Source organism: Podarcis tiliguerta (genome assembly GCF_965153285.1).
Source record: "Podarcis tiliguerta genome assembly, chromosome: 2".
NCBI classification, from domain to species: domain Eukaryota; kingdom Metazoa; phylum Chordata; class Lepidosauria; order Squamata; family Lacertidae; genus Podarcis; species Podarcis tiliguerta.
This window is the reverse complement of record NC_139535.1, coordinates 3606358-3633602: the sequence shown is the minus strand read 5'-3', so window position 1 is coordinate 3633602 and position 27245 is coordinate 3606358. Positions and strand designations below refer to the sequence as shown.

The 27245-nt window shown below is 46.6% G+C and overlaps 2 protein-coding genes across 3 annotated transcripts in view; both read right to left on the bottom strand.

Moving 5' to 3' along the window:
• LOC310670665 (uncharacterized protein) overlaps window positions 1-27245 on the bottom strand; it is a 36462-nt gene continuing 9217 nt past the window's right edge. Inside the window, exon 4 of the mRNA XM_083426311.1 lies at window positions 1-1925. Coding sequence (XP_083282437.1) covers window positions 1015-1925 — 911 coding nt within the window. The 3' untranslated portion in view covers window positions 1-1014. The remainder of the gene's footprint in view (window positions 1926-27245) is intronic.
• Window positions 9697-25534, bottom strand: LOC310670155 (zinc finger protein 862-like). Of its 2 annotated transcripts, XR_014507537.1 has the most exons (9): window positions 25015-25079; window positions 23310-23498; window positions 22915-23041; window positions 20970-21047; window positions 19203-19665; window positions 17838-17996; window positions 11756-13756; window positions 10858-11525; window positions 9697-10598 (listed from the first exon to the last, which is right to left on the bottom strand). XR_014507537.1 is itself a non-coding variant. In XM_083424928.1 (7 exons), the coding sequence occupies exons 2-7, from the start codon at window positions 23382-23384 to the stop codon at window positions 11909-11911; spliced, it is 2715 nt and encodes a 904-aa protein (XP_083281054.1). In that variant the 5' UTR covers window positions 23385-23498; window positions 25386-25534; the 3' UTR covers window positions 11826-11908. The 2 variants fall into 2 exon arrangements, 1 of the variants encoding a protein (XP_083281054.1); XM_083424928.1 differs by lacking the exons at window positions 9697-10598; window positions 10858-11525; window positions 25015-25079 and adding an exon at window positions 25386-25534 and having other exon boundaries at window positions 11826-13756; window positions 19203-19630.

Sequence of the window (27245 nt, the reverse complement as noted above, 5' to 3'; positions counted from 1 at the left end):
TAAAGTGAAGCAATTCATTTATTTATTTATGAACAAAATCTCTATACCATTGAAAGGTTAGCTTTTCATGGAGTCCCCATTAAATATCTTAGGGTCATGCAGATGAGAGAATCTACTAGATGTTGTGTACTCGGGACTCTTCAAAAGCGTTTCAAAACCTCCTTAGTAAGCTTAGATCAGGAATTGCTTAAGAGTATAAAAGCCATGAAAATGGATCAGGCCAAAGGCCTAGCTGGAGGGTATTGAAGGAAACTTTCATAGAATTGTAGATTTGAAAGGGAACCCAAGGGTCATCTCAGCCAACCCCCCAGCAATGCAGGAATCTCAACTAAAGCATCTGCGACAGATGGCCACCCAGCTTTGCTATTTGCTGATCAGAAGGTCGGCAGTTCGAATCCCTGCGACGGGGTGAGCTCCCGTTGCTCGGTCCCTGCTCCTGCCAAACTAGCAGTTCAAAAGCACGTCAAAGTGCAAGTAGATAAATAGGTACCACTCTGGCAGGAAGGTAAACGGTGTTTCCATGCGCTGCTCTGGTTCGCCAGAAGCGTCTTAGTCATGCTGGCCACATGACCCGGAAGCTGTACGCCAGCTCCCTCGGCCAATAAAACAAGATGAGCGCCGCAACCCCAGAGTCGTCCGCAACTGGACCTAATGGTTAGGGGTTCCTTTACCTTATCTCTGTGCTTCTTTGCCATCTACAAACCCCTCATGCCAAAACACCCTAGTAAGATCTCTCTTGTTTTCCTATGCCCAAAGCTTCCACGTTAGACTGCAAATCCTTACAAGGTATCATATGAAGCATGTTTCCTTTAATTATCATATTTTTTTCACATGCAGTTCCTCCTGTATTTATCAGACGTCTTCCTCCCAGTTGCGACTCACATTAAAAACCTTTCCACATTTAATTTCTCTGCTGCTGTGTTCTTTGAAACGTATTGCTCATTAAAGCTCTTTTCACACTCCATGCACTTAAATTGTTTCTCCAGTGTGTGGATTCTTTGATGTACGTTAAGGCTACTGCTGCGCCTGAAGCTCCTTCCACACTCCTTGCATGTAAATGGCTTCTCCCTTGTGTCTTCTTTGATGTGCGGTAAGACGACTACTCACGCTAAAGCTCTTTCCGCACGCCATGCACTGAAATGGCTTCTCCCCTGTGTGTGTTCTTTCATGTGGAGTAAGGCTGCTGCTGTCGCTGAAGCACTTTCCACACTTCTTGCATTTAAATGGCTTCTCCCCTGTGTGGGTTCTCTGATGTACAGTAAGGTGACTATTCACGCTGAAGCTCTTTCCACACACCACACACTGAAACGGCTTCTCCCCTGTGTGGGTGCGTTGATGTGGAGTAAGGCTGCTGCTGTCACTGAAACTCTTTCCGCACTCCTTGCACTTGAATGGTTTCTCTCCTGTGTGGGTTCTCTGATGTACGGTAAGGTGACTACTCACACTAAAGCTCTTTCCACACACCGTGCATTTAAATGGCTTCTCCCCTGTGTGGGTTCTTTCATGCGGAGTAAGGCTGCTGCTGTCACTGAAGCACTTTCCACACTCCTTGCATTTATATGGCTTCTCTCCCGTGTGAGTTCTCTGATGTTTACGAAGGTTACTGAGCAAACGGAAGCTTTTTCCACACTCTGTGCATTTATGTGGTTTCCCCCCTGTGTGGATTCTGTAATGTCTACTGAAATCCGATTTATCTCTAAGTATTTTTCCACATACTGGACATGCCTTCCTGCTTTGATCTTCTTGTAGCATCAGGGGTTCTTGGTCATCAAAACCCTGCATAGTCAATGATTTCTTCCTCCCATTCTCTGACTGGTTTTGTTCATGGTTTAGGGGGTCCCTTTGATTGTCAAACATCCCTTTTCCTGCTTCAGCTGCAGGCGTTTCTGGTGCTTCTCTATAGTTCCCGTTGCTTTGGCCATCATCTGAGGGAGAGGTGATAAAGAAAATCATGGGTGAATTTCAAGGGGAAATCAAAGGTTCTCATCACGGATTGAACCCATTTACCTCCCCCCCCCCCCCGCCGCATTTTGGCATCTCCCCGATTCTCCCTCTTTCTGTCTGTACTTAAGAGAACACTGTAAACAACTAAAAACTTTGGCAGGATTTGAGTAATGCTTGTAATGTACAAAAAACTATGCAAAAATGAATTACTACTTTTTTAACAGATTGGAGAAAATAAGATAAGCAGAAGAAGAAGAAAAGATTCACAATAGTAACCATGGAAGGGCGGAAGAAAGTCAAGGGATTCAGAGAATCCTAATGGAAGAGGATTCCCAACAGAATATTAAAAACACAATAAAACATCAAACATTAAAAACTTCCCCAAACAGGGCTGCCTTCAGATGTCTTCTAGCACAAAGAAAAGTATCGAGGGGGGTGCAGAACAAAAGGGGCAAATTCAATGGGTTACGATACAATACGATACGATAATCTTTATTGTCATTGTCCCATACAGAACAACGAAATTGAAAAATCTACATAAGACATTCAAAACCCAACAAGCCTGCTATCCCAGCTATCCCAACCTGGTTAGCCCCCTAAAAACCCTGATACCCCGTTTTAAAATACAATATACAGTGGTGCCTCGCAAGATGAAAAGAATCCGTTCCGCAAGTCTTTTCGTCTTGCGGTTTTTTCGTCTTGCGAAGCAAGCCCATTAGCGGAGTAGCGCTATTAGCGCTATTGGCAGTTTAAGGGCTAAAAACGGCTTTTTAAGGCTTAAGGGATTAGCGGTTTTGCTGCTAAAATGCTTTTAGCAGCTTAGCGCTTCAGAAAAAGGGGTTTCGGAGCGAAAAAACCCCTCAAAAATTTTCGTCAATTTTCGTCTTGCAAAGCAAGCCCATAGGGAAATTCGTCTTGCGAAGCGCCTCTGCAAACGGAAAACCCTTTCGTCTTGCGGGTTTTCCGTCTTGCGAGGCATTCGTCTTGCGGGGCACCACTGTACTCCCATACAGACTCCTTACAATGCGTTTAAAACCAAAATCACATTTGGGTAGAAACTGTTTCTCAGGTGGCTAGTCCTAGTCTTTATAACCCTGTACCTTCTTCCAGAAGGCAGAAGCTGAAAGAAATCATTTCCAGGGTGCGCACTATCCTGTAAGCTTTCTTATGGCACCTGGAAGCATAGATTTGATCTATGTAGGTTGGTGGGGGAATAGCAGAAAGAACAAAATCATGCTGAACAAACAATTGAGGGAAAAAGCATCCATACTTAGAGAGGCCAACGTCTTACAATTCTCCTCCATGACTTCCCTGCGCAGAGATCTTCAGCTGGGTGCCACCTGTCCTTCGTAAAACCCACAGCCGCTTCTGTAAAGGTCAAGAGAGTCTAGAATAAGAAGGAAACACAGACCATACGCACAAAGAGTCACTAAAGTAAATGGATGGGTAAGAACATCGGAGGAATTTGGTAAACATGAGAGGAACAGGGAGGGGGGGGGAGTTTTTTCTCCCAAAGGTGTGTCTCCTCCACGTACCCTTCAACATTTCTCCAATGAAAATAGGGATGTCCCACTCCATAATGATAATTTTACTATTTACACCCCACACATCTTACCGGGTTGCGCCAGCCACCCTGGGCAGCTTCCAACAGATATAAAACGATAATAAAACATTAAACATTAAAAAAAAACCCTTCCCTGTACAGTGGTGCCCCGCTAGACGAAAGGGTTTTCCGTTTTTCAATGCACTTCGCAGGACGAATTTCTCTATGGGCTTGCTTTGCAAGACGAAAATGTCTTGCGATTCTTGCGATTTTTTTCCGCTCCCCACCCCCTTTTTCTAAGGCACTAAGCTGCTAATAACCTTTTAGCAGCTAATCCGCTAATCCCTTAAGCCTTTAATAGCCGCTAATAGCCGCTAAACCGCTAATAGCGCTAATCCGCTAATAGGGTTGCTTCGCAAGACAAAAAAACCGCTAGACGAAGAGACTCGTGGAACGGATTCTTTTCGTCTTGCGAGGCACCACTGTATAGGATTGCCTTCAGATGGCTCAGAGGTTGGATAACTCCATCCCCTCCAACATTTCTCCGATGGAAACAGGAACGTCTAAAGAAAAGCAGGACATTCTGGGATCAAATCACAACCAGGATGGGCTTCTCTAAATCAGGGAAAGTCCCTGGAAAATAGGAACCCTTGGAGGGTCTGCCTCTGGCTCTAGGGCACAAAAGCAGCACCCCCCCCCACCCCACAAGTCTGTTTTGCCTGCACCAAAGCGGCTTCCCCCGCCCTCTCCCTGCAAATCCCCCGCTGCAAGGGGGAGAGAAGTGGCTTGATCCCTTTGGAGGGGGGAGGGCAGCTTCCCAGAGGTTCTTGCTTCCCCAGCCCCCCCCCATTTAATTTCCATTTTACACTTGAAACAATAATAACATTTCAAATAAAAGAAACACACAACCGGCACTGGCTCCCCTTCCCTGGCGGTGCATTTGATTACTGCCTTTCCCACTACATTTCTCTTTGTATTCCTCATCTTCATATCTCAATTGTTTCATTTATTCTGCCACTGCTCACTTCTAAATTGGTTTATATCAGGGGTGCCCAAACTTTTTTTCAAAGAGAGCCAGATTTGATAAAGTAAACGTGCATGAGGGCCAACCAAAATTGCTGAGCTTTTTTTAGGATTAAAGTTGCTGAGCTTTTTAAATAATAATAATAATAAATTATTTATACCCCGCCCTCCCCGGCCAAGTCCGGGCTCAGGGTGTCTAACACTAAATATAAATACAGTAAAAGCATTTTTTAAAAAGTTGATTAAAATGTAAGTTAGAATACAGTTTAAAATAGGGTTTTACCCCAGGACATATACTGCCACGGGAGCCGGATTAAATCGACTGGCGGGCCGGATTAGGCGCCCCAAACGGACTTTCATAGAATTATAGAACTGGAATAGACCACAAGGGCCATCTGAGTCCAACCCCCTGCCAAGCAGGAAACACCATCAGAGCACTCCTGACATATGGTTGTCAAGCCTATGCTTAAAGACCTCCAAAGAAGGAGACTCCACCACACTCCTTGGCAGCAAATTCCACTGTCGAACAGCTCTTACTGTCAGGAAGTTCTTCCTAATGTTTAGGTGGAATCTTCTTTCTTGTAGTTTGGATCCATTGCTCTGTGTCCGCTTCTCTGGAGCAGCAGAAAACAACCTTTCTCCCTCCTCTATGTGACATCCTTTTATATATTTGAACATGGCTATCATATATATATGGCTATCATATATTTGAACATGGCTGTGGAAGACAGGAGTGCCTGGCGTGCTCTGGTCCATGGGGTCACGAAGAGTCGGACACGACTGAACGACTAAACAAAAAAAAACATCATATCACCCCTTAACCTCCTCTTCTCCAGGCTAAACATGCCCAGCTCCCTTAGCCGTTCCTCATAAGGCATCGTTTCCAGGCCTTTGACCATTTTGGCTGCCCTCCTCTGGACACGTTCCAGTTTGTCAGTGTCCTTCTTGAACTGTGGTGCCCAGAACTGGACACAGTACTCCAGGTGAGGTCTGACCAGAGCAGAATACAGTGGCACTATTACTTCCCTTGATCTAGATGCTATACTCCTATTGATGCAGCCCAGAATCACATTGGCTTTTTTAGCTGCCGCGTCACACTGTTGGCTCATGTCAAGTTTGTGGTCAACCAAGACTCCTAGATCCTTTTCACATGTACTTTGTGACATGCCTGGTTTACAATGTGCCTCTAAATATTCCACAAAAAACATAAGAGGTCCCCCCCTTTTTTATCCTGATCTCTTGTTCTGTTTGTCAGTCTTGCCATTTCCACATATTCTATTAACTTTGTCTGCTATTTACCCCCCCCCCTTCGCCTCCCCAGGCAAACCCTCCTCCTCCGCCCCCTCCCCAACCTCATACACCCCCCAAAATAGGGCACCCCTTAGATTTCACCCCATTCGCCGCACCTCTTCCGTAACCTCCTTCTCCGCTGGACCATTTCTCCTGCCCCTCTAGCCCCCACCCCGTCTGTTGGATAGCAGCTTCCGGCCTCTCTAGGAACCAGAACTCGGTTCCTTAACCTCCGGACAGGCCGCCCCCCCCCCCCCGCGCGCCTTTTCAGGCCTAGACTGTGCCTGTTGCAGCACGTGAAACGAAAAGGACGGAAAATCCTCAATGATCTGAGTTTCTGTTGATTTCCTAAAAAAGGATCAAAAGGATTCCTTTAAAAAAAGCTCAAAGCTGCCTCTTCCCCCCCAAAAAAAATCCTGGTTACGCCCATGGCCTCCCCCATCTTTGGCCCTGTTGCTCTGCTAGGGCTGCTTTGATGAATGGGGTGGGTGGTGGGGGTCGCATCTGGCCAGAGATTTCATAGAATCATAGAATTTTAAGAGTTGGAAGGGAACCCTGAGGGTCATCTATTTTTTTATATAATATTTGTATTAAGATTTTCACATAAAAGAAAAATACAAAAAAAGTAAAAACAAATAAAAACAATTCAATTTTCATAATATTTCTTGCATTTGCTTGTTTTCCGGACTTCCCCACGCCTCCCCTCTCTGTATTCCAGTTCAGTTATTTAATCAGCAAATCCCTTCCATCTACCTTATCCTTATCTTTATCTTAGTATGTTATACCTTTAGTCTTTCCTCTTTTGACCATCCATTTTTTCATATCCCTTCACCACATTATTAATAACCCTTTAACCTCAATAGGAACCCTGAGGGTCATCTAGTCCAACCCCCTGCAATGCAGGAATCCCTGACAGATGGCCATGCAGTCTCTGCTTAAAAACCTCCAAGGAAAGCAAGTCCATGCTGGTCCGTCTTTACTCAGTGGTGCAAGTGGTGCGCCAGGGCACCATGGTTTCAAGGGCGCCAGCCTGAGTGTCCGGGGAGGAGAGAGTCTGTGGCGCTTGGACGGGCTCTTCTGCTGCGGGCTCTGCCAAGCGAGGAAGATAGAACGGTGAAGGAAGCGCTCGTGGAAAGAATCCCGTGCTCGGCGTCAGGTGCCTTTACGGCGCAGGCCGCGGCTTATTCTCCGAGCTGCTCTCCTCCTCGTTCTCCTCTCTGCAGAGAAAAGGTGCCACACGGGTTCTGCTTTGGCTCGTCATTCATCTGCCCCTTCCTCCTCGCCAAGGGCCAACGAGGCTCCCCTCCCCTTTCCCCACTCCCTTCCTTCCGTTGGTCCATCAGTTGGGGTTGCGCATGCGTGCCAGTGGCACAGGCCCAAGCCTCGTCCCCCTCGCACTTCCCTCATGGTCTCTGAGCATGATTGGTCCCGGCCTCCCTCCTCATTCCCCGGCCGGCGTGAGCGAGCATGGGGAGCGGCCTCTTCCTCCGCGCACGCACAGGTGGCAAGTGCCAAGTGGAAGCATGAAGGAGAAGCACCTGAAGCTGGTGAGGGCGATGAGCAGCCTCCCGCCAAACCACAAGTGCTTCGACTGCACGTCCATGTAGCAGGAAACCCCCCCCCCATCATTCAGTTTGTACAGACTTCACACACACTCACACACTACATACGCTACACTTCTGTTATAAATTCATAGAAAATCAACCATACATCAGATTTGCACTGTTCCACTTTTATTTCACTCCATGAAGGAAGGACTACAAAAGGGGGAAGGTTTGATATACAGGCCACCATAATCCCTTGAGCATAGGATCACATCCACAGGAGCCCTGCCCAGTTGCTATGCCAACCCTGATGGTCCTAGACAAAAGACCATCAACTGTACTACAGACTGCATACAGGAGTGGATTCAACACGGACTATAACAAAAGGACAGTGATTGGATTTCCCCTCAGGGGGCAGGAAACTGCAAGCTCCCCTTTGTCACCTGGAAAGTACTCATGGGGAGGGGAGAAAGGAGGAACCAGCTAGGTGACAGGACACTCAGGTTACCACCACAACTCCTCCCTCAACCCCTCCTTTCTGTAATGTATGCATGATGTTTCTGGGGGTGGGCTTGACCTAGAGGAGGGGAATTTCAAAAGTTTTTATAAGGTCTTGCACACCATTGTTCTGGGTCTTTCCTCTCTCCTGCGAGTGAGGGGAACACCCTGCTGCAACAGTACAATAAAGGCCAAGCCTACAGGCTGCTGATTTGCTCCAATTTACTCTGGTTGGTGTCTTTACTTTTTGTCCAAGGGAGCCCTCGGATTTTTCCGGCAACATCCACAACCTCCCAAGGGAGTCTGTTTCACGGTTAAACAGCTTACTGTCAAAAAGTTCTTCCTGATGTTTAGCTTGAATCTCCTTTCTTGTAAACTGAAGCCATTGGTTCGAGTCCTACCTTCCAGAGGAGAAAGCAAGCTTGTTTCCTCTTCCATGTGACAGCCCTTTAGACGTTTGAAGATGGCTATCATATCTCCTATGAGATCAAACCTCTCCATTCTGAAGGAAATCAGCCCTGAGCGCTCACTCAGGAAGGACAGATCCTGAAGCTGAGGCTCCAATACTTTGGCCACCTCATGAGAAGAGAAGACTCCCTGGAAAAGATCCTGATGTTGGGAAAGATTGAGGGCGAAAGGAGAAGGGGACGACAGAGGATGAGATGGCTGGACAGTGTTTTCGAAGCTACCAGCATGAGTTTGACCAAGCTCTGGGAGGCAGTGGAAAATAGGAGTGCCTGGCGTGCTCTGGTCCAGGGGGTCACGAAGAGTCGGACACGACTAAACAACAACAACAACATGGCTGAGTCACAAGGGCTGAAAAGAGTTTGTGTATGAATTCAACAGTGCATAGTTTATTTTTTGGTCACTCTTTTGTTATCACTGTTAAGATTGTTTTACAGGTTATGAATGCTGTTGCTCGGTCCTTGCTTCTGCCAACCTAGCAGTTCGAAAGCACATCAAAGTGCAAGTAGATAAATAGGTACCGCTCTGGCAGGAAGGTAAACGGCGTTTTCGTGCACTGCTCTGGTTCGCCAGAAGCGGCTTAGTCATGCTGGCCACATGACCCGGAAGCTGTACGCCGGCTCCCTCGGCCAGTAAAGCGAGATGAGTGCCGCAACCTCAGAGTCATCTGCAACTGGACCTAACGGTCAGGGGTCCCTTTACCTTTAGGTAAAGGTAAAGGGACCCCTGAGGGAGCCGGCGTACAGCTTCCGGGTCATGTGGCCAGCATGACTAAGCCACTTCTGGCGAACCAGAGCAGCGCACGGAAACGCTGTTTAGCTTCCCCTCAGAGCGGTACCTACGGTATTTATCTACTTGGCAGGAGCAGGGACTGAACAACGGGAGCTCACCCCGTCACGGGGATTCAAATCGCTGACCTTCTGATCGGCAAGTCCTAGGCTCTGTGGTTTAACCCACAGCGCCACCCGCGTCCCATGAATCCCAGAGGTAGCAATAACTTTACTCAAAGCTCCTTTTGAAATCAGAACCGGCATGGCACACGTCTAGCAACCTGTGTCAAGGAGAAGCAGGGAAAAGCTCTCACGGACCCTGAGCTGTTCAAAGCTTTATAAAATGTATCAGGATGTACTTATATTGCACTTGGAAGTCATTACTGTTAGATAGAAACATCTCCCAAGTATATAAGCTAGTTGCCAAATGGCACCTTAAACATAGACAACGGTCACCACAACGAATGCCTAGCTGCCATTTTTTTACAAGATCACAAAACAAAAAATGAATTGTGTATATCATCAACGTTAAAATGCATTTAACAATTCGGTTGCACATTTTACCAATTACAGTCATCTCTTTCTTTCTCAACGAATGAAACACAATTCACACCAGGGACACATTTTTAATACCACATTTTTAATAGCAATTGCGAATTGGACACCACAAACATAAATGGGGCTCAGCCAACCGTAAGCAATTTGCATAAGTAATATTTATAAATACCAGCATGTATGTGTATATGTACAGATATAAAATAAAGTATTGTGCTAGATTTGCATGTGGCACTGCTTTATTTGACAACAGTATTTTATTTATTACTTGTGCAGAGCCGTAGCATCACTGTTAGGTTTCGATTTTCTTATGGGCAAATGCATTCTTCCATTCTGACATTCGGGTTAAGTACTTAATTTGTTCTGGAGGTCTGTTCTTAACCTGAAACTGTTCTTAACCTGAAGCACCACTATAGTTAATGGGGCCTCCTGCTGCTGCCGCGCCGCCGGAGCATGATTTCTGTTCTCATCCTGAAGCAAAGTTCTTAACCTGAAGCACTATTTCTGGGTTAGCGGAGTCTGTAACCTGAAGCGTATGTAACCTGAGGTACCACTGTACTTGGTTGGCATTCCCTGTTTAGGGAAGTTTTTAATGTTTGATGTTTTATCATGCTTTTAATATTCTGTTGGGAGATGCCCAGAGTGGCTGGGGAAACCCAGCCACATGGGCGGGGTATAAATAATAAATTATTATTATCATCATCACTGAGGCTCCTAGCATGTCTGGGCTTCAGCCAGAGAGAAAGATGGAAAAGTGAATAGCAACCACGAGATCCATTCTTCCGCTTTCCCCATGAAGCTGAAGCAGGCACAATAACAGGCAGAGGAAGAGTTGGGAAATCTGGAGGGCCAGCGTGGCTCTCCCCAGTGAAGCAGAAGATCGGATCCTCTGTGGGTTTTTGCTACTGTGTGAAAAAGAAATGGAGGGATGGAGGGTTGACAATCTGAGGAAGAGAATCACTTGAACTAGATCAGGGGTCAGCAAACCTTTTCAGCAGGGGGCCGGTCCAGTGTCCGTCAGACCATGTGGTGGGCCGGACTATATTTTTTTTTTGGGGGGGGGGGAATGAATGAATTCCTATGCCCCACAAATAACCCAGAGATGCATTTTAAATAAAAGGGCACGTTCTACTTATGTAAAAACATGCTGATTCCTGGACCACCCGCGGGCCGGATTTAGAAGGCAACTGGGCTGGATCCGGCCCCCAGGCCTTAGTTTGCTTACCCATGATCCCTGGGGTCCCTTCCAATTCTACAATTCTATGACCCCTTCAGAACTTTGAATGTGTTTAAATAGCAAAGGTTGAGTCATTTTACAGACTACACATGATCTACACACAGGAACATAAGGGGTGTGTGAGCATTTTTCGTGCCAGAGGCAGTTCCCTGGCAAGCTCTGGTCAGTCTGGCTGCATTAGGATTGTAACGGAAGGGCACTTTCTACTTTAGACTAGCAAAAAGCATTTTTTCCACCTTACATGGAACCTAAAACGACCACAAAACCATCATTTCCTAAAATGAGTAATCAAAAAAATAATAATTGAAAGGAATCTTGTTGAAGCTTACTCAGGAGTAAATTCACACGTCAAAACTCCTTGAAAGGGTTTGCACAGAACCAATAAGAAGGGTGGGTGGCAAAAAGCCTCGGGGGGGGGGAAGTATTTTAAAAGGAAACCAGAGGGTCTTGGCTGATCTTATGGAAATGCAGTCTTTTAATGATCCTGTGACCAATTAAATCCAATTCAAAACCTGACCTCAGATAGACAATTGCTGCACATGGAAGTTCTACTTTTGACAAGCAATTTGCTTTTACTGAAAGGGATGCTCATTGACCCTTTGGCCGTACAGTCATAATGCTTCTTAGGATTCCTTTGTATTCAAATGATATACTGCCTACTTTTTATGCCCTTTAAGAAAAAAATGTGTTGATGTGTTTGTGTGTGTGTTTGTTTGTTTGTATGTGTATGTATGCAAACACACATCCGGGAGGCGGGCGGCTAAACTGGGTCTTTGACCCGGGTGACAAAAAACCTAGATTCGGCCCTGAATTATGCTAAAGCCATAAACCAATTATAAGAAGGTGGCACTATCATTACAGTAATCTGTAAGACTAATTTATTTGCCAAGATTACTATAAATTTGTTATGAGTTCTGTGACAAGGACTAAAAAACCCACAAAGCTTGCTACAAAAGGCGAATGAATAAATCACACTTACCTGTTTCATTTTGTTTATACAATAAAAATATTGGGACTATACTTCGGTTTTTAAAACACCCTAGTCTTTGTTTTTAAAGTGGGGTCTTCTAATGCGCCCCCTGGCAACATCGTTCCACCACAAATTAACTGCATTTGCAGCATTGAAAACCTCTAGGTCCGGACCATTCATCTTGATCATCAGTAAGTCATCAATGGTCGTCGCAAGGAGACGTTTCCGACTGTCCGTTTTAACCAGGTTTAGTTGGCTAACCCCCCTCTCGCATTCGGCAGTGCTAAGCGGGAGGACTCGTAAGAAGTTCAAAACTTTGCATATATTGATATACGAAGCACAAGCCGTTGACTCTGCTTGAAGGCGCTGCCAAGCTTCTTCACACGTGATGCTTGTCTTGTTGCCAGCCCACACTTTGAACTCTTGATATTCCTCCAAGATGGCTTCCTTGTCGACTCTCACGTTGCTGGGCAAGGCTTGCAAGAGTTCACTCAGTTCTTTTTCTCCGTGGCTACTTGCAGACGTGTCCCTTCCACCGACCGGTTTGGGTATGTTGCACGGGTCAAATATCTCCACGTTTCGCAGAACTCTGTCGTTTCCGATGCGGTCAAACCATTTGTCGATCGCTTCCACGATCGAACTCAGCAAGACCCGCCGATCTTCCTCAAAGCAGCCTACTTCGCTTGCGCTGCTAACGATTTCCACGTCTTTGTACACTAACACGCCGCCTTCCAGCTGCGCGGCACTTTCAAACTTTTGCAGCTGAGGCCCGCTGTCTTTCACCATCCTCTGCAGCCTCTCTTTCGTCGCCGTCAAGCTGGTTTTCACATCGCTGACGGACACGCACTTCCTCCGAAACACCTCGGATAGCCTCGTAAGCGTGTGCGTAACGTCGTCCATGAAAAACAAAAACCTGACAAACCGCTCCGACTTCAAACGCTTCAAGTACCCCTTCAGCTTGGCCTCCACCTTCTTGTCTGGCTTCGTGCCGGAGCCGCTCACAATCTGCTGCAAGTGGACCACAACAATGGGCAGATTGTTGGCCAGGGCTTTCACGGCAGAGTTCTTCGACTGCAGCCACCTGATTCCGGTGATACCCATGTGGCGGAGCACTTTCTCGTTCAGGACTTCGCCTATCTCTTTCAGCTCCTTTGCCCTTTTAGGACTAGTGTGGTAAAACGTGTATATACCCTTCACGACGTCTTCAGCAAGCCCGGCGAATTTGACGGACTTTAAGGCATCCCCTATCGCAAGCTCCAGTTGGTGAGCGACGCAGTGCACGGCCACCAGACCTGGACAGCTGTCCTGGAACAATTTCGCAACCCCAGACGCGTTGCCCGTATCAACGCTAGCCCCGTTGAAACTTATGGCCGTCAGCTTGCTTTTCCAATCGGGTATGTATCCGTCGAGAACCGACTCGATGGTCGACTTCACTTCCCCTGCATCCTCACTAGGACATTCCTTAAGGGCTCCGTAACTACATTTCACTTCCGCTTCATTTATATAATAAAAGTAAACAATCTCGGAAGCCGCGTTCGATCGATCCGTCGAGCCGTCGGCCAAAATCCCAAAGAAATTTGCTTTGCTCAGTTTGTACTTGAGCTCCAGCCGAAGGCTTTCCGCAATGTAATGAGCAAACTGCTTGGCCGCTTTGTCGTTCCTGTACGTCTCGCCCACTATCAAGCCGTTTTTCTTCTGCAGTGCACATAACGCCGGGAAGTCGTCAAACGAATAGTTCTCCTTGACGATGAAGTATGCCGTGTTGAACAGCTTCTCCAAGTTACTGTGCAAATCGCTGTCCATCGTTCTTAATTCCTGCACCGTCGGGACTGACAGGGGTGCGGACATTGGATTCAACCTGGCTAATTGAGCACGGCAAGCTTTTTGGTGAGTAGCAGATGCACCGTGTTTTTTTATCTGAAAAGGTAACAAAAATAAAATTTGTTATTACAGAATCACAGAATCTTAAGAGTTGGAAGGGACCCAGTGGTCATCTAGTCCAACCCCCTGCGATGCAGGAATCTCAACTAAAACATCCATGGCAGATGGCCATTCAACCTCTGCTTAAAAACCTCCAAGGAAGTAGAGTCTAACACATCTTGTGGAAGTTTGTTCTACAACTGAACAGCTCTTACTGTAAATGTTTAGTTGGGATCTCATTTCTTGCAACTTGAAGACGTTGATTCGAGTCCTACCCTCCAGAGCAGGAGAAAACAAGCTTGCTCTATCTTCCATGTAACAGCCCTTAAGATATTTGAAGATGGCTATCATATCTCCTCTCAGTCTCCTCTTTTCCAGGCTAAACATACCCAGCTCCTTCAACCGTTCCTCATCAGGCTTGGCTTCCTGACCCTTGATCATCTTGGTTGCCCTCCTCTGCACACGTTCCAGCTTGTCAACATCCTTCTTAAATTGTAGCACCCAGAACTGGGCGCAGTATTCCAAGAGTTGTCTGAGACCACCAGGTATAGGGAGATATATAAATTCAATAAATAAAATTAATAAATAAGGCACAATAGTCGTACTATTACTTCCCTTGATCTGGACACTAGACTTCTATTGATGCAGCCTACAAGAGCATTAGCTTTTTTTGCTGCTGCATCACATTATTATTATTATTATTATTATTATTATTATTATTATACCGCTTTCATATATTAAAAAAAAATCAAAGCAGTTTGCAGCACATTAAAACATCAAATAAAACAATCCAGAATCAGTGCTGAAGAACATTTATTTATGTATGGAATGACAGCAGCCGGGATATGTTCTGCACAAAAATGAGAGGAAGAAATTCCCACCAAAGAAGAATGGAAAAGCAAACTGATGGACTACGCTGAACTGGCAAAGTTAACAGCTAAAATAAGTCAGCTTAATGATGGTTGTTTTATGGAAGAACGGAAGCCTTTTTTGGACTATTTAAAGTAATATTAAAGTATAATATTTGAACTATGAGCAACAGAAGGAATGAGAGATTATTGTAGGTAAAAGGTAAAGGTAAAGGACCCCTGGGCAGTTAAGTAATAAACAAATATCTGACTTTTAGAAGACATCTGTTTAGGGAAGTTTTTAATGTTTGGTGTTTTATCGTGTTTTTAATATTCGGTTGGGAACCGCCCAGAGTGGTTGGGGAAACCCAGCCAGATGGGCGGGGTATAAATAAATAAATTATTATTGGTAGTGGTAGTCCAGTCAAAGATGACAATGGGTTGTGGCACTCATCTTTCAGGCCGAGGGAGCCAGCGCTTGTCCACAGACAGATTTCTGGGTCATGTGGCCAGCATGACTAAACCGTTTCTGGCACAGTGGAACACCGTGACGGAAACCAGAGCGCATGGAAATGCTGTTTACCTTCCTGCCACATTGGTATCTATTTATCTGCTTGCACTGGCATGTTTTCAAACTGCTGGGTTGACAGAAGCTGGGACAGAGCAATGGGAGCTCACCCCGCCGTGGGGATTCGAACCGCCGACCTTCCGACTGGCAAGCCCAAGGGGCTCAGTGGTTTAGACCACAACGCCACCTGCATCCTTAGTATAGGAGAAAGAAGACAAAGTGCAGCAAGGGGAGAAATAAAAAACATCACGGAAAACGGGATGGAAAGTTGACAAAAGAAAAATCTATTACGTATTGGACTGCATATGTGATATTTCTGGAAATTTAATAAAATATATCTGGGGGGGAAATAAAATATATCTGGGGGGTGAAATCGGGGGGGGGGGAGGAGTCTTGGTTGACCACAAACTTGACATGAGCCAACAGTGTGACACGGCAGCTAAAAAGCCAATGCAATTCTGGGCTGCATCAATAGGAGTATAGCATTTAGATCAAGGGAAGTAATAGTGCCACTGTATTCTGCTCTGGTCAGACCTCACCTGGAGTACTGTGTCCAGTTCTGGGCACCACAGTTCAAGAAGGACACTGACAAACTGGAACGTGTCCAGAGGAGGGCAACCAAAATGGTCAAAGGCCTGGAAACGATGCCTTATGAGGAACGGCTAAGGGAGCTGGGCATGTTTAGCCTGGAGAAGAGGAGGTTAAGGGGTGATATGATAGCCATGTTCAAATATATAAAAGGATGTCACATAGAGGAGGGAGAAAGGTTGTTTTCTGCTGCTCCAGAGAAGCGGACACGGAGCAATGGATCCAAACTACAAGAAAGAAGATTCCACCTAAACATTAGGAAGAACTTCCTGACAGTAAGAGCTGTTCGACAGTGGAATTTGCTGCCAAGGAGTGTGGTGGAGTCTCCTTCTTTGGAGGTCTTTAAGCAGAGGCTTGACAACCATATGTCAGGAGTGCTCTGATGGTGTTTCCTGCTTGGCAGGGGGTTGGACTCGATGGCCCTTGTGGTCTCTTCCAACTCTATGATTCTATGAAATATTGCCTTTCTGCAGCCTATTTCTGCTCATGGTAGTGGAAGGAATGGTAGTACAAGCACTTGATTCCAACAGCAAGCAAGGCTTGATCTACGGCATTTGTGATTCTGCAGGATTCAGGCAACCAGCCTTGGGGTCCACAGGAGCCTGGTGGTGGCATGATAGTCAATTCCTCCTCTGCCAGCTCTGAGCTCAAGGAATAATTTAGGGCATTATTTAATTGCAGACTGGAACGTTTTGCCGTTTTAATAAACCAGAACAGACATGATTATAAGGACAAAGAACTAATGAACAAAAAACACCCAATGCCATTCATCTGTTTTGTTTCATACTATACGATACGATAATCTCTATTGTCATTGTCCCATACAGAACAACAAAATTGAAAAATCTACATAAGACATTCAAAACCCAACAACCCTGCTATCGCAGCCATCCCAACCTGGTTAGCCCCCTAAAAACTCTGATACCCCATTTTTAAAACAATATACTCCCATAGAGACTCCTTACACTGCGTTTAAAACCAAAATCGCATTTGGATAGAAACTCTTTCTCAGGCGGCTAGTCCTAGTCTTTGTAACCCTGTACTTTCTTCCAGAAGGCAAAAGCTAAAAGAGATCATTTCCGAGGTGTGCATCGAATAAGCAGGAGGCTGTCTGCCTGAAGGCACGGAGTCTGGCAAAGATGATGTCACACAGGAAAAAACAAACAACAACAAAACAGAGGAGCTGTGCAGATGTAGCACCCACCACGGGCTAGAATTCTTTATAGGTTTCCATCATTTTTGTTGCAGCAGTGGCAACCCTACTCAGAGCAGCAAAACAAGATACAATGGTGCCTCGCAAGACGAAATGAATTCGTTCCGCGAGTTTTTCCGTTGTGCGAGTTTTTCCGTCTTGCGAAGCACCACTGCATTTAAACACTAACAACGGTGGGGAGGAGCGGGGAGAAGCAGGACAGCTGCCGCAGCCGGTACCTCAGACTCACCCGCGCGTTGTGGCCACCGCACGACGCGGCTGCTGGAGGGCGGCGGGGCTCAGGAGCGCGACTCTGGCTGCAACGCTGGCTGCTGGCAGCAACGGCTCTCTGAGGGGAGTGCGTGAGGGGGGTGGGCAGCGGCGCGAGGCAGCCGGAAGGTCGGCTCTCAGCCGGAAGGTCGGAGGGAGCCGGAGGAGCCGTCAGCCGGAAGGTGGGAGGGAGCCGGAGGAGCGGGGAAGCGAACGTGCGTACGTGCAGTGACCGTCTCCATGACACGAGAGGCAGGGCCGTTTCGTCTAGCGAAGCAAGCCCTTAGGAAAATCCGTCTTGCGAAGCACCTCAGAAAACGAAAAACCCTTTCGTCTAGCGAGTTTTTCGTCTTCGAAGGCATTCGTCTTGCGGAGTACCACTGTATATGAAAGCTAGGAGATGTTTATATCTATGTCTTGTTTCAGCTGCAAAAGTAACTTTCAGCCTAATAATAACAAGGGAAAATTGGCAGCTGCTTCTCATGATGCCCTATTAAAATCTGTTGCTGTTAATGGCTGGTTTCCCCAGACCATTTAACTAAAAAAACCAAACAACTGTCACATTTAACAAATTTGGCAAATTGTATCTGCAGAATATAAATATAAACTCACCGTTTCAATCTTGAATGTTGCGCAGCCTTTCACGAAACTCGTATCCTCGGCCCGTGCAAATTCTTTGCAGACGAGGCAGATCATAACATCAGCAAACATTTCCAGCCACGGATTTTCTAGCTTCCACTTCGAAAAAGTTGATGGCCTCACTTTTTTCCTCTGAGATTTAATAATTCAAGTATTAGAGCAGCTAGACTCTTTTCCCTTATTGCTGGGTTTTCCTAACAAATCTGGCATTGCCCAAATATAAACAGTTAAGTCATTAAACCTCATCATGATTTCATAATTATCTATGAATTTCTAATAGTATAACCAAATCAGTAATTTTTGATATAACTGTAAAAAAACTATGAAAATTTATTATTCCAAAAATGAAACCTTCCTCTGGTTGTCAATATTAAGATGATATCAGCAAGGAGACAGTCTGTAAAAAACACGATTTAAATGAAATTTTACTGACTAGTGATTTAAATTGATTCAATTTGATTTAAATAAAATCCACCCTGGTCTTCACCCAAAAATGAGCTTGCAAAAGCGAAAAAACAATACAGTATTTGCTTTCCCGCCTGCAAGGTCAGCTAGGTTTTATGGTATCTCCCATACCTTTGCATGCCTTCACACCTTAAAATCTGCTCTCCTCAAATCACTGCAGAACCCATTCATTCACAAACTTAAGTGCCCCAAACTTCTCAATAAGACTTCCTTCATGTTCGTCTCCCCTAAGCTTGCCTTCCGTCCAAATTAGGCTGCAGACAATTACTAGAAAGTGTGCAAGGCTTGTTTGCCCACCTGAGCTCTCCAGACATTTCCCTATCTTGCTACACTACCTATCCGAAGTCCTATTCCGACTGGTTGGCCCAGGTGCAGAATGCCTGGGTCTGACCCTGATAAGAACTCACAGAGGAGGTCACTTGCTATCTAGCTTGAATTGTGGGAACGTTTTTTCATTCCAATACAGCTATTAAAGTTTGCATTGTCATCAATTACGGCAGCTATGAATGGCCATCGGTCATCTTGCATACATTGAGACTGTTTCCATCAAAACTCACTGCTTATGTTTTTCTCTACGCTGATTGATTCCCTTCCAAACAATAGAAGTCGTAAACTCATTCAATGCGAAAATACTCCGGTCCCTCCATTTATTTCTACTCCCTTTATATGCAGAGTGTGTGCAAAGGCAGAAGCTCATTCCACACTCAGTGCATTTAAACGGCTTCTCTCCGGTGTGGGTTCTTTGATGATTAATTAAGGTGGTTATTCTGTCTGAAGCTCTTTCCACACTCCCTGCATTCAAATGGTTCCTCCCCTCTGCATTTTGCAATTCCTTTTTAATTCTAATTTATATGTAAACACTATCACACATACTGGAGTCGGTTGGATGTTAGGATTCTGAGCATCAAACGCTTTCATCTTCCCGCACTTGGAATTATTTTGTTCTTGCCATTCTATTCCCATCAGATTCTCAGTCATCTCTTCTATTGCTTCGCTCTTGACGATCTCGGATGACAAAGTCCATTGCTCCCAATAATTCCCATTGTGCCGCATCTGTTCCGTCATCTCTTCCGTTGCTTCAGTTTTGACAATCCCCGATGGCAAAATCCATTGCTGCTTATAATTCTCATTATTCTGCATCTCTTCCGCGCCTTCAGTTTTGACGATCCCCGATGGCAAAATCCATTGCTGCCTGTAACTCCCATTGTTCTGCGTCTCTTCTGTCATCTCTTCTGTCACTTCGCTCTTGATGATCTCTGGCGACCATCGCTCCCTAGAATTCCCATTATTCTGCACGTCATCTGATGGTGGGGAGAGAGGAGAAGCATGTTTGAATCTCAAGAGAAAAACGAAGGATCTAATCACAGACCATTTCCCCACTATATGCCAAATTTAAATGTGGCTAACTTCTGAACCAAGGGATGCGGGTGGCGCTGTGGGTTAAACCACAGAGCCTAGAACTTGCCGATCAGAAGGTCAGCGGTTTGAATCCTCGCGACGGGGTGAGCTCCCGTTGCTCGGTCCCTGCTCCTGCTGACTTAGCAGTTCGAAAGCACGTCAAAGTGCAAGTAGATGAATAGGTACCACTCCGGCGGCAAGGTAAATGGCATTTCAGGTTAAGAACGGACCTCAGGAACGAATTAAGTTCTTAATCTGAGGTACCACTGTATATCAGACATCTCTGAATTTGGGAAGAACAGCAGGAGAGGGCTCTTGCCTTTATGTCCTAGTGGGATCCCCATAAGGATCAAGTTGGCCTATGTGGGGATACGGGACAAGACAAGCCTTTTGGCTTATCCAGCAGAGTTCCACTTACACAGAGAAAAGATGACCTCCTGGTTGAGGTTTCGCTTCCACCTTGCCTCGCATTAAAACAGCTGCTTTGGCTTCTAGAATGCCGCTCAGCTGAGCTAAATGGGCAGTGAGTAGCGGCTCCCAAGCACCAGATGGATTCCTCTGGGTCCGCACAACCATGTTCTCACTGATATTCTTGGTTTTGGGAAGGGGAACATAGCACTTAGCAAACTTGGAACGGCTCCGTCTTTTGTACTCAGAAGTAACTAGCCTGTTTCTGTTTCTATGGCAGACGTTCTGAAACCAGACCTCGTCTCTATGCCGCGCCGCCGGAGCACGGTTTCTGTTCTCATCCTGAAGCAAAGTTCTGGATGCACTATTTCTGGGTTAGCGGAGTCTGTAACCTGAAGCGTATGTAACCTGAAACGTATGTATCCCGAGGTACCACTGTATAGCTGTCTTGGCTAAAAGCCATGGACAGCTTTACTTTCCCTGAATTTACTTAACCTTCTTTGAAAGTCACTGAACAAAAGTCTTTCAATACAGAGACCAAAAGGAGCCCCAGAAGAAGAAGAAGAAGAAGTGGAGGAGTTTGGATTTGATATCCCGCTTTATCACTACCCAAAGGAGTCTCAAAGCAGCTAACATTCTCCTTTTCCTTCCTCCCCCCACAACAAACACTCTGTGAGGTGAGTGAGGCTGAGATACTTCAGAGAAGTGTGACTGGCCCAAGGTCACCCAGCAGCTGCATGTGGAGGAGCGGAGACGCGAACCCGGTTCACCAGATTACGAGTCCACCACTCTTAACCACTACACCACACTGGCTCTAGACAGCTAAGCACTTACCGATTGATATCTCCTCTTCTCTAGGATGCCGGATAAGTGGATCTTCTCCTTCTTCCCAACAGGAATTGAGGTCTGATACTTTGAAGGAAACACACAGGACCAATTACGTCCGATTCTACTTACTCACCACAAAATATCCAGCTATTCCAAAGCCAGCCAACCGGACAGAGAGCCTGGAGAGTGAGATGGAATTTCTCTAGGCCACAGCAACTGCCCCTACCCAACCCTCATGTCTGCCCGGATGCCGCAACAAGTGGACACCGTGCTCACCCACTCAGGTCTCCGTGATGTAGACCAGATCGGCCTCCTCATCCACAATCAGATCAGGGATGAAGGAGGTCATATTCAGAACCGACCTGGTATTCAGCAACAGGAGCCACAGACCTGAGGGCTGGCTGACAAGACAATCGAAGTACCCCATGTTTTGCTGGCACACCATATAGTCACTGTCTGTGCCATATGCCCCTTTCCCAACTTGCCCTGCCTCCCACATCATCCCTCCCCCTACCCTGAACCACTGCTCTCCCCAGGTTCAAAAAAGGATGTCTTTGCTGAAACATGCTTCCATTTCCAAGGGAAAGTTGGAGAAGTTCCACAGCTGTTTTAGCTGTCTCCACATTTTAAAACTACAGTGAACATAAGCTATGCTTGCAAAGGAACGAACAGGAGTGTGCTCTAAGGGTCAGCATTGTTTCTTTGCGCCCATGTATCCCTGAAGGAGCATCTCCACCCCCATCATTCAGCCCAGACACTGAGATAGAGCACTGAGGGCCTTCTGGCAGTTCCCTCACTGCGAGAAGTGAGGTTACAGGGAACCAGGCAGAGGGCCGTTTTGGTAGTCACACCCGCAGTGTGGAATGCCCTCCCATCAGATGCTGAGATAAAGAACTACACAACTTTTAGAAAACATTTCAAGGCCGCCCTGTATTGGGAAGTTTTTAATGTTTAATTATGTTTCTGTATATGCTGGAAGCAGCCCAGAGTGCCGGGAGCAACCCAGTCAGGGTCAGGGTACAAATAATAACATTATTATTATTATTATCCCAGCCCTCTCCTCCCTCAATGAAAACAAATGAAACCAACACAAATTAAAAACTGCTAAAACAGTTGCTGAGTATTTAAGTTGTTGTGCTCATGCTGTGCTTGCTGATTCGCAGGGAAAAACCCACAGGGGTGTTGGATTCCGTGTGGAAAATGAAGAAATTTGTCATGTGGCATCCACAGAAGTCTGCCGGAGTGGCCCAAAAGCTCAAACTCCCTTCTAGTTAATGAAGTGGGTCCATTTGCTTAGATGCTTTTGGACCTACAGCACAACAAAAGCGAGAGTAAGCAAAAAGCCCAGAACAGTTGCAGAATGAAAAGCTGCAGGATTTTAACAGGAAGCTAGGGGACATGTGGGACGTGAGTGGCGCTGTGGGTTAAAGCACAGAGCCTAGGACTTGCCGATCAGAAGGTTGGCGGTTCGAATCCCCGCGACGGGGTGAGCTCCCGTTGCTCGGTCCCTGCTCCTGCCAACCTAGCAGTTCGAAAGCACGTCAGAGTGCAAGTAGATAAGTAGGTACCACTCCAGCGGGAAGGTAAATGGCGTTTCCGTGCGCTGCTCTGGTTTGCCAGAAGCGGCTTATTCATGCTGTCCACATGACCCGGAAGCTGTACGGCAGCTCCCTCGGCCAAGAAAGAGAGATGAGTGCCGCAACCCCAGAGTCAGCCATGACTGGACCTAATGGTCAGGGGTCCCTTTACCTTTACTAAGGGACATGCATTCACAAAATTTGGGGCAGTATACAGGCTCCAACCTTTGAAGCAGCAAATGGAATAGAAAGTGCAATTGTGTTTAACTGCTCAATAACATCAGAAAAGGCTCAATTACAAGGACGTATGGAGCGGGGCTACTAAATTCATTCCTCAGACATCTATTGTTGAATGAAAAAATAAGCACCCTTACCTAGAGAGGCCACAGTCTCGTAATTCTCTTCCATGACTTCCCTATGCAAAGCTTTTTGGCGCGGATCCAGAAGAGCCCATTCCTCTGCCTCGAAAAACACAGTTACGTCCTCAAAGGTCACCAGGCCCTGGACAAAGGAGTAGAATTCATTCCACCATTTCTCAAGCATGTAAGGAGACGTGATAGATGCATGTGTGCTTTCATTTATCTATCCGTCCCCATCACGGCCACTTTTGCTGGGCCAAAAGTAAAAAAAAAAGGAAAGGGAAAGGGAAGGGAAGGGAAGGGAAGGGAAAGGAAAACAGAGGCATATTTTTTCAGTCTCCCTTGCATCTCCACACACAGAGAAGCACCCAGGAAACTCCCATCACTGTCTTGGATTCTCCTCCCCTTACCTGAGGTGGCTGCCAGGATGCTCTCTCAACTTCACCCCAAGGAAGAGACAATCCCGGCTGTGAACCTGTGGCCATAGCCCTGCCTTCAGGGCATGAAGGATGAACTGGGCCACCCCCAGGGCTGTCACAGCTGCTCCCCTGATGCACTTTAAAGCATGTTGCAGCCGTCAAGCGGGGTCACCCCAGTGCCTGCAGGGGAGAAACAGGAGATCGGAGGGACGTCAGCCTCTCCAGCCTCTGCTATAATACAGTAAACAAACACACAAGCAAACGAAGAGAGACCACTGAGTTCACTGAAGTCCAGTGCCGAAGGCCTTCTGGCGGTTCCCTCACTGCGAGAAGTGGAGTTACAGGGAACCAGGCAGAGGGCCTTCTTGGTGGTAGTGCCCACCTTGTGGAACGCCCTCCCATCAGATGTCAAGGAAATAAACAACCACCTGACTTTTAGAAGACATCTGAAGGCAGCCTTGTTTAGGGAAGGTTTTAATGTTTGATGTTTTATTGTGTTTTTTAATATTCTGTTGGGAGCCGCCCAGAGTGGCTGAGGAAACCCAGCCAGATGGGCAGGGTATAAATAATAAATTACAGTGGTACCTCGGGTTAAGAACTTAATTCGTTCCGGAGGTCCGTTCTTAACCTGAAACTGTCTTAACCTGAGGTACCACTTTAGCTAATGGAACCTCCCGCTACTGCTGCGCCGCCACAGCACAATTTCTGTTCTCAACCTGAAGCCAAGTTCTTAACCCGAGGTGCTATTTCTTGGTTAGCGGAGTCTGTAACCTGAAGCATCTGTAACCTGAAGCATCTGTAACCCGAGGTACCACCGTATTATTACTATTTCTACTACTACTACTACTATTGTGGGACGCGGGTAGCGCTGTGGGTAAAACCTCAGCACCTAGGACTTGCTGATCGCATGGTTCAAATCCCCGCGGCGGGGTGCGCTCCCATCGTTCGGTCCCAGCGCCTGCCAACCTAGCAGTTCGAAAGCACTCCTGGGTGCAAGTAGATAAATAGGGACCGCTTACCAGCGGGAAGGTAAACGGCGTTCCGTGTGCTGTGCTGGCTCGCCAGATGCAGCTTGTCACGCTGGCCACGTGACCCGGAAGTGTCTGCGGACAGCGCTGGCTCCCGGCCTATAGAGTGAGATGAGTGCACAACCCTAGAGTCTGGCAAGACTGGCCCATACGGGCAGGGGTACCTTTACCTTACTACTACTACTGGTAGGATTTGTCATTCACAGATCATATACTACTACTACTACTGTTATTCACATTTCATATATACGCAGATCAGTGATTCCCAAGCTTGGGTCTCCAGCTGTTTCTGGACTACAATTCCCATCATCCGTGGCCACCAGTCCTACTAGCTAGGGATGATGGGAGTTGTAGTCCAGAAACAGCTGGAGACCCAAGTTTTGGGGGGAAAGACTGCACGATCCCCGGTCAGCCTGGCCATCTCTGTCCTCCTCCAACCTCGTCTCCGCTCCTGGCTCCGAAAAGAGTTCCGTCCCTGCCCAACTCAGAGCATCCTCCAAATTGGGAGCGATTTCTGACTTCCCAACTGGGCCAGTTCCCCTTAGGAAGGATCCGAGGAGGAATGGGAAGGAGGTGGGGTGGGGTCCCTTCTCCTCCTTGCAGCTCCCCCGCCCCCGCTCCAAATCCTTCCCTTCCCTCCCTCCATCCTACCTGACACCTCTTCTCACCTGTAGCGCCCGATCCAGCAGCTCCCTTCCGCCGTCCGGAACCCGGAGGAAGCAATAAGGGGGAAGCCCCGCCCCTTCCTTCCGAGGCCGACTTCCTGCCACTCTAGGAAGCAGAGCTCTGTGCATTAACCCTTCGCAGGGCTTAAGGTGCGCGCGCGCTTTCATGCACCAACAAACGCGAGCTTTAACACGCTCTTAGGGCGTTTTTAAAACAACACATAGGGAAAATATATATATAAATCAAAAAGCGGTAGCCAGCAGTCTCCCAAGCAGGGAAAGTGTCACAATGTGACCCGCATTCCAGGGGGTTGGGCTAGATGACCGTCGGGGGTCCCTTTTATCTTGCATACCAAAGGAGCGATCACATGTACCTGTTTTATGACAGCCCACCATATTTTAGCTGAGTTAGTTGAGCACAGGCCTGAAGAAGAGCTCGACTTGCGTTTTCATTTGTGTAAAATAGAATTTGCTTTCCTCATGTTTTTGTTGTTGTTCTTTAGTCGTGTCCGATTTTAACTTCCTGCCTCTCTAGGAACCATATTTTAACTTCCTGCCTCTCTAGGAACCATATTTTAACTTCCTGCCTCTCTAGGAACCAGAGATCGCTTCATTTGCCCAGTTGGAGGACTAAATGAAAGGAGCTGCAAGATTTCTTCTCACCCTTCTCCTCTTTAAAGATTTCCAGAACCTTCATGATCTTGATGAACCTCAGCACATGTCGCAGCTTGCCAATTTCCTTAAACTCTGGTGCCCAGAACTGGACACAGAACTTCATGACCAAGCAGAAGAGCAGTACTATTGCTTCCCTTGATCTGGACACTATACTTCTGAGAGTACAGCCAAGAATATTAGCTGCTGCTGCTTCTTTTTTTCTGCTGCTGCATCATATTGTTGACTTGTGGCGAGCTTTGCCAGCTTACAGGCTCATTCCTTCAATTCCCCCAGGCATCCACTTGTATTTCACCTGCTACCAAAATTCAGTTCTGAATCAGGAAACAACAACAACAACAACAACAACAAATTTTAGTAGTAGTAGTAGTAGTAGTAGTAGTAGTAGTAGTAGTAATAATAATAATATAATAATAATAATAATAAATTTTAGTTATACCCCGCCCCCCCTGGTCAGAGCTGGGCTCAGGGCGGCTTAATGGGGGGGAAACCAATTTAAAATACAGGTTAAAATGCAATTTAAAATGCAGCCTCATTTTAAAAGTAGCCCACAGATCAAAACCATAAGGGGAGGGAAACATAAGGGTCAGACTGAGTCCAAACCAAAGGCCCGGTGGAAAGATGTCAAGTCCCGCAGGGCCCTCGTCTCTTGTGACAGAGCGTTGCACCAAGTTGGGGCCAGTACTGAAAAGGCCCTGGCCTTAGTTGAGGAAGTATGTATTGTCGCATCCCAAGCAGCCATCTTTGTACCTCCTTCACATTTTGCCCCACTGTGGCCCAGCCTGGCCAAGCCCTAGAATTCACCGTGGCAAAGTCGTTCCCCTACAGAGGTTCAAGCCAAAGAAAACCACTGCTTTCTTTTCCATTGGTGAGCAATGGCTCTCCATTATGTAACGTGGTAGGCCTTGTTTTACATAACATGTGTCTGCCCCCCATCTACCCACCCCCCAAAAAACCCCCCAGAGGCGAGCTAAACTAACACATAAAAATGCCACCTGCAATCTGTAAGAATGGGGAACTAAGTCTGCCAAAATGGTAACCAACGAGATGGAATGTGAACCAAATCACTGAAAGTACGGTCAAGTCACCATGTGGAAAGGATCTGATGAAGCAGGCAGCCTGTGGATCAGGACCCACTGTTTTGCCCAGTAGGTGAACATAAAAGGGTCCACCCCTTCTACGCAGTTCAACTTCCATTGAATTCTGACTTGGAGCTTCCCTCTTTAAAGGCAAATGGGGACAGACTGAGGAGCTTTGATAGCATCCTACTTATCCCCAGCTTAAGGTAGTATGAAAGCACAAAGCATTAAAAAAAAAAAAGCACACACAATAAACAAGGAAAAAGAGGACATATGGATCTTGAGCAGGAAATCCAGAAAAAAGGGGGGGGGGGGAGAGGGACAGGCCTTGATACCTAGCAGAACTTCCCCTCCCTACTCCAAGCCACTATGCTAAGAGAAGCTGCTTCTATGGGATTTATGGGACCAGTGCTTGGAAAACCCATTTAAAAAAGGAACTAGTACTAGTTCCAGTTCATCCTTATCAACAATGAACTAGTCCAA

Excerpts from the sequence above, each read along its gene's own strand:
- LOC310670155 (XM_083424928.1), bottom strand. The coding sequence starts at position 23,384 with ATGGCCACAGGTTCACAGCCGGGATTGTCTCTTCCTTGGGGTGAAGTT. Across the intron at positions 23,042-23,309 it reads CATCCTGGCAGCCACCTCAG|GGCCTGGTGACCTTTGAGGA; the intron begins GTAAGGGGAGGA and ends TCCTTTGTCCAG. Across the intron at positions 21,048-22,914 it reads CGAGACTGTGGCCTCTCTAG|TATCAGACCTCAATTCCTGT; the intron begins GTAAGGGTGCTT and ends TTTCCTTCAAAG.